The sequence below is a fragment of the Mesoplodon mirus genome (assembly GCF_964341445.2).
Source record: "Mesoplodon mirus genome assembly, contig: HAP1_SCAFFOLD_3241, whole genome shotgun sequence".
In the NCBI taxonomy this organism is placed as follows: Eukaryota; Metazoa; Chordata; class Mammalia; order Artiodactyla; family Ziphiidae; genus Mesoplodon; species Mesoplodon mirus.
The window spans coordinates 10751-16878 of record NW_028294063.1 but is presented as its reverse complement, the minus strand read 5'-3'; the positions used below and the strand labels follow the sequence as shown (position 1 = coordinate 16878).

The 6128-nt window shown below is 35.9% G+C and overlaps 1 protein-coding gene across 8 annotated transcripts; it reads left to right on the top strand.

Annotated features, from left to right (window-relative positions):
- Positions 1–1269: 1269 nt before the first annotated feature.
- LOC309798394 (uncharacterized protein) lies at positions 1270–5685 on the top strand. 8 transcript variants are annotated; one of them, XM_082646590.1, is made up of 14 exons: positions 1270–1636; positions 2439–2486; positions 2549–2660; positions 2762–2916; positions 2977–3075; positions 3135–3244; positions 3330–3392; positions 4188–4303; positions 4370–4525; positions 4580–4785; positions 4909–5044; positions 5098–5356; positions 5434–5540; positions 5605–5632. In XM_082646590.1, exons 3-11 carry the CDS (start codon positions 2561–2563, stop codon positions 4966–4968), a joined length of 1065 nt encoding a protein of 354 aa, XP_082502716.1. In that variant the 5' UTR covers positions 1270–1636; positions 2439–2486; positions 2549–2560; the 3' UTR covers positions 4969–5044; positions 5098–5356; positions 5434–5540; positions 5605–5632. The 8 variants fall into 8 exon arrangements, with proteins under 8 accessions (XP_082502716.1, XP_082502715.1, XP_082502710.1 ...); XM_082646589.1 differs by having other exon boundaries at positions 2762–3075; positions 4580–4658; positions 4719–4785; XM_082646584.1 differs by having other exon boundaries at positions 2762–3075.
- The last annotated feature ends 443 nt before the right edge of the window (positions 5686–6128 follow it).

The window sequence follows — 6128 nt, the reverse complement described above, 5'->3', positions numbered from 1 at the left end:
CCTTTGAAAATAATCTAGTAGAGAATTATTATGTATAATGTTTTATGAAGCGTAGTAGGTTTTTATGAACTAAAGATTTAGAAATCACAGTATATTTCGTGAGAAATTGTTGAATGTTTTGTAGTGGAGACGTAATTACGTCTCATTTCATAATAAAACGTCAGATTTTATTATTTCATTTGTGGAATGTCTTATCATTGCTGATTTGACTGTTTTCACCATTGTAGCTGGAATGGGGTGTTGTGCAGATTTTTTTTTTCTCGTGCCTCTTTTTTCTTAATATTTGAAATAAGATATTGAAGTGTTAGTATTTGTAACATTTGTGAAAAGGCTATTTACTTATTAGGCAATATTATATCACTTGGGAAATACTTATTGGCGAATTATTCTTATAAAATATCTTGAGTATAATTCAAACAAATGGAATTAGTTTATCGATAGAGATCGGTTGCACATTACGATACATTACGAAATGGCGGCATTCTTTTTATCGGAGTGATTGTTCGAAAGAAAAAAGTGGGATGTTTTGTCGCTTTCATCGTCAGTGATACCACCAATCTACTTGTCCGTATTAGCGTCTTAGTGCAAGCTATGGTATCCCCGTCCCCTTCTGAAAGCGAGGTCGTTAAAAATAAGAATATGATGGATTGATAATTGGAAATCACAGGTGTATGGATTGTGACCAAAGGATAACTGCCAATATTATTGTCATTATATGACATATTAATATTAATTACATGACATTAATATGACATATTAAACATATTAATAAAATTTAAGTTCGTTCGTTTATTGATCAAGTGATAAATAGCCTTATCTTCACCCATATTCATCTTCTTTTCTCAATCTGGTTGGAAGTTCGCACCGCCCCAAGTTTTGCAAATATCTCAGTGTTCTATCGGTTATATCGATTGAATTATATCTGTTGTAAAAAATTAAACAAAAACCTTTAAATAGACAAGAATGTATTTTGACAGCATTTTTTACTACACTGCTATTCAAAAAAGAGAAACAAATCAAGGTATAGAATAGACTGTAAGCATTCAAGTGTTACATGAGGTTTGTGCCATTTTAGGCTATTCATCACTTCCCATCAATAAACTCACCGAAATTTCGAACACAAAAAAATTACAGCTAGCCACTTTTTACTGAAAACATAAATACAGTGTCTGTTTGTATTCATGTTTCATTTGGAAATTTGCTTCCACACGGACGAGTTTACCTATTTCTTCTTTTTGTACGTGAAATTGCGTGTACTCTTTGCTTTCATTGTGTAGATTGTCGCCAGCTCAATGATGAGACTTGGGTCTACGGCAATTTCTCCTTCACTTTTCTTCTTATTTATCCTGCTACTTGTTTTGATTCTCATATTTGTTTTCATTACACATCGGCTAACAGTATTTGATTAGTGTAGTGTTTCTTGAAATATTGCTTGACAGTATACTGTTTCTGTCGACTTCAAATTCACAATCTGTTCACAATTTCTGTTCACAAAATTCACAATTCATGATCTGCTTGAAATGGCAAGTATTTTTTATTTCTATAATAAGTTTTTACAGCAGTTTCTTTGCAGACTATTCGTCGAATCTACAGCATAGTCATGGAGCAACTAACCAATGCTATGTCAGAGCAATCTGTAAGTGAACACTTCTGAATTGGTATGGTGTGATATTCGGAGTGAAACTAAAAGGATCTAATGCCAAAGGTTTAACGCGATTCAAATCGTACTATTGATCGAAGCCCACTGAATAGATTTGCTTTGCGCATGTAGATCATGTATATTTTATCAACTTTTCTATTTCAGTACCTAAGTATCAGCGAACCCTCTTAAAAGCGTCTTTTCAGCCTTATTTTTGATTTCATTTTCGGAACCTCGTTTCCCTATCTTTTTAAACCATAGAAATTCAGAGAAGAAATAGATACGGTTTGTTCTTTATTGGATGCTTATGTTCCATTCATTAGAGCGGCTAAGTGCATGAACCATGTTTGCAACGTGTTATGTTTCCGGAAACTGTTGTCGACAGAAAAATAAGACCTGCGCTGGAGTTTTCGATTTAGCTAAACACCTTTACTGTCCAATTATCTTCTATGATTTAAGGCACTACTATGACTAGTATACACCTGTTTGTCGGAACGCTTTTCACACCTAGAGGTTTATCTCTCATTGTAGCATATGTTGAGATGGAATTTAAAGCCTTAATCACGTCTAGGTAATCTGAACTTCCCAAAATCATTGGTCAAGGGAGAAAATCTAGTTAAACGCGTGTACAGACTATGTCTATAAAATTATAGTTTTGATAAGAACAAGTTTTTTTTAAAAATGCTTTTCATTGTTGCGTTATTTATTCTCGGGTGTAAATACCGTTATGGCAAAATGTTATTACGAAGAAGTGTTGTTTAGGTGAGAACAGTTGCAATGCCCGCAAAAACTTGCCCAGGAAGTCGAGGAATCACGGCCGAGTTCCTAACGAACTTGACGGAACTAAGTAAGTTTTTAACAGACTTTTTAAATTCGTGCAGAAAGCATATGCGCATCATTATTTTCCAGGCTTAAAACGGAATGTGCCGTTCTTTAAGTACGATGTTCGAATGTACGTGGTTTATAAAGAAGACGATGGTTCCGAGAACCCCAGAGAACTTACGAAATAGACAAAATACGAGTACGTATTTAGTACTTGCTTTTTTTGTTCGACCATGTCTTATGGACATTACTGTTACCATGTGTTTTTCTTCAACGTTTTTGTTGTAATCAAATTTTCAGCTTTCCCTGAGCAAGAACGTAAATCATTAACTGTGCCCGTTTACAAGCACCTTATTAAATCTTACCGTGACGTATTTACAAAAGATGGCGCTCTGCTATACGACCGTGCTGTTGTTCTGTTTTCCGCTCAAGTGCAAATAAAACTTGGTGGAGAGGTATATTCAGTGAAATTTTATAATGACTGTCGTAGAACATTGCAATTTTTGGTTGTTCAGATAAAGGAATTCTTCTTACGCGCCAGTGTTTTGCCAAACGCAGATAATTACGCGGATGGAGTTCGTGTAGCAATTAAAAAAGTTGCCGATGCCTTCCAGGTTGGTTCTTCTAGATGGCGCATTGGATGCACAACGTTCTAGTTTATTTTATGTTCCAGGTAACATCAAACGATATTCTAAAGGCTATAAGCGTGCCTGATAATGAACGCGACAAATGCGTTCTACAGGTTTTAAACCTCGCTGTATCACAACAGGGGTACATGGAAACGTATGTTTAATACAAATATATATATATGTATATATAACATATATAATATATTATATATGAAGTTTCCCATGTCACAATATTTCAGCTCGAAATTCGTTGTACATCGACATATACACTATCTTTTTGATCATCGAGCATACGGTTTTAGGTAAATGGATGTTTTACGTATTGGTTTTGTTAATCCAAGAAGGAAAGGGTGAATGATAGTTTGTTCCGTGAAGTGAAAACCAAGAATCCGTTGTGTCAGCTAATTCAGTGAAATATGGTATCGATCGATTCAGCAGTGCATGTCGGTTCAATATAGATGCTCGACTTTTGTAGTTGCCACAAGTGAAGTTTTTGGTTTGGTAGTAAAAAAGTTTATTTATAAATGCTACAACAGTAAAATAGTGACGGTAACAATGCACCGTATCTATTTGGAGAAATTAAGAATGACTTCATTGCATCGATGATACAAGGTGAGTGAGTTTATTTACGGTTTCTCTTCTACACTATGGTGAGTTCATTACATCTGTGATACAAGACGATGCGTTAATGCATTTACGATTTTTCCAATCTAATTTAACCAAAAGGTAAATGTTCGGGGAGAACACTGGAAGAATGAATGATTTTGCAAGCAGACGACCTCTGGTTACCTACTGGAGAGACATATTGCTGCTGCGAGCCTGACCATTTCTAGCGAGTATCTTTGCGGTTGTTCAGATGCTGGAATAGAAAAACACTAAAAACAGTTTTTAACCAGCTATGGGGTAAGAACTAGGTCAGCTCTTATGACGCATTGTATAGATAATGTTAGTACTCTAACTTTATTGTAAGGTATATGAATAACACGCGAAACATATCAAAGTTTATCGAAAATGAGGGCATTCTCTACGATGTAGAGAATAGCTACTCTACCTGCAAAGATATAAAACATTTGTTTTTGTGTCATTTGTTTTTGCAGAGATAATGAGGTCACAGAGCTCATGAATGGCAAGTTTATGAGAATAGGACTGTCGAAAAGCGTTAAAGTGCTTGAAGGCGATAATGGAAAAGCCAGTGCATTTGTTGTTGGAGATGGTTTGTATATTAGATTTTACGTGTACTTCTCATTGTCGTTTAATTCTTCACCCTAACATATTTTAGTAACAAAGAACGCTTTTCACGCTGACGAGCAAAATTTGCTTGAGAAAATATCACAAATGAAGATTTTTCTCGACCAGCCGTCTGGAACATCGAAGTTTTCAGTAGATTTTACTAATAGACCTAATGTTATGAATGATATTCTTCGGCTCGTCAAAGGTATGATGTATGGTGTGATATTGCGTTTATCATTTGGTAATACAATAATTTAAGGGTTATATGTGAGCACTTTATACGGGAGAAAGAGGACATTTCCAATCGGTAACCTCGAAGCCGATGCTAGTTCATTGAAGTTGGTTCCGGTCGCGTTGTTTTTTCTTCTAATTGCTCGTTATTTCTTTTTGTTTTTTAGATTTCAAGCTAAAGATGGAAAGCAGTACACTGTGGAACAATATTTCATGCAGCAATATTCAGCTAAAGTATGAGTATTCCTTAATGCAGTTTTTTTATTAATGGGCCTTATTACGTAAATTTTTTATGGCAACTATTTTGTCGCCATTTTCTTTTATCCAAAAAAATAGTGATCTCTCGTCATTTTCTAGGTATCCTGGACTGTTTACCGTGTCAGACCGGTACAAACCGTATACGCATTATCCGGTTGAACTACTTTCTCTTGCTCCATCACAGAAAGTTACACAACAGCAACAAACTCCTGATGATTTTTCAGCTATTAGAAGGGTAAGATCTTAAAAGTTTTTGATGTTATTGGGTCTCTTGTCCAGCAGTTATAGGCATCTGCAACCCTTCCACTTCACCGTCTCACCCTGACGAAAGTGATGAAGAATGCCTTAATGATAGGCTCTGAAAATCCTGTTCTTAAAACTGCGGGCATTAATGTCGATAAGGATTTTACGAATGTGTTTCTTTCGAATTAGTACAAGTAGTTCATTTTTATAACCTTCAGTAATTAAGACTACTTCACAAGTGTTGGGTCGAATACTCCCTTCTCCAACTATTGTTTATGCGGCATCAACTACGACCCCAGTTGATGTGTGTTTATGTTACTTCTCGATTTTTTTCTCAATTTCTTGGTAATCTGATCGCATAAAGAAGATATTATCTTTCAGTGTAAGTGGAGCTCGGATGGTGTTCGCTTCCTTCAGCCTGCAAACTTGACGAATTGGGCAGTATGTGCGACGTTGAAGAACAACGACTTATGTCGTGTGCAAATCAGGTAGGGGATTTGTATGTTGTTGTGTTGTATAAAGTTGACTTCATGATAGCATTCTAATCACCAGAGAATACATTATCCGAATCGTCAACCGTTGTCGATCTCTTGGGATGGAAGTCGGCATGGCCTCCGATATTTTTTGTCTTAGGCGTCAAAATTATGAAGGACTAAAGGTAGGTTCCTTAATCTTTGTTATTATATGTGACGTGAAGTTTATTGAAAAAAGCGAAACAAATGTACTCTTTAAATTTGTTAATATGTGATGCTTAGGAATGGTATGCAGCACAGAAGGAGAAAAAGCGCCAATTCGTCATGTTTATCACATCCGATGGCATCCAACAGTATGGTGAGTGCCTTGCAACAATACAGTTGCGTAGCGAACTTCATTTTACATAGTATTTCCCTCTCTTTCTTTCTTTAGCCGTCTTATACTGTGCGTTCATAAATATCAATGATTCTAGACATCATCAAGCTCCTTGGAGGACAGTATCAAATCGTTTCTCAAGAGATTATGACAAGCGGGGTCGATGGTGTAGTGCAAAAGAATCAAAATCGGACCCTCGATAACGTGATTGCTGAGGTTTTTCTTTG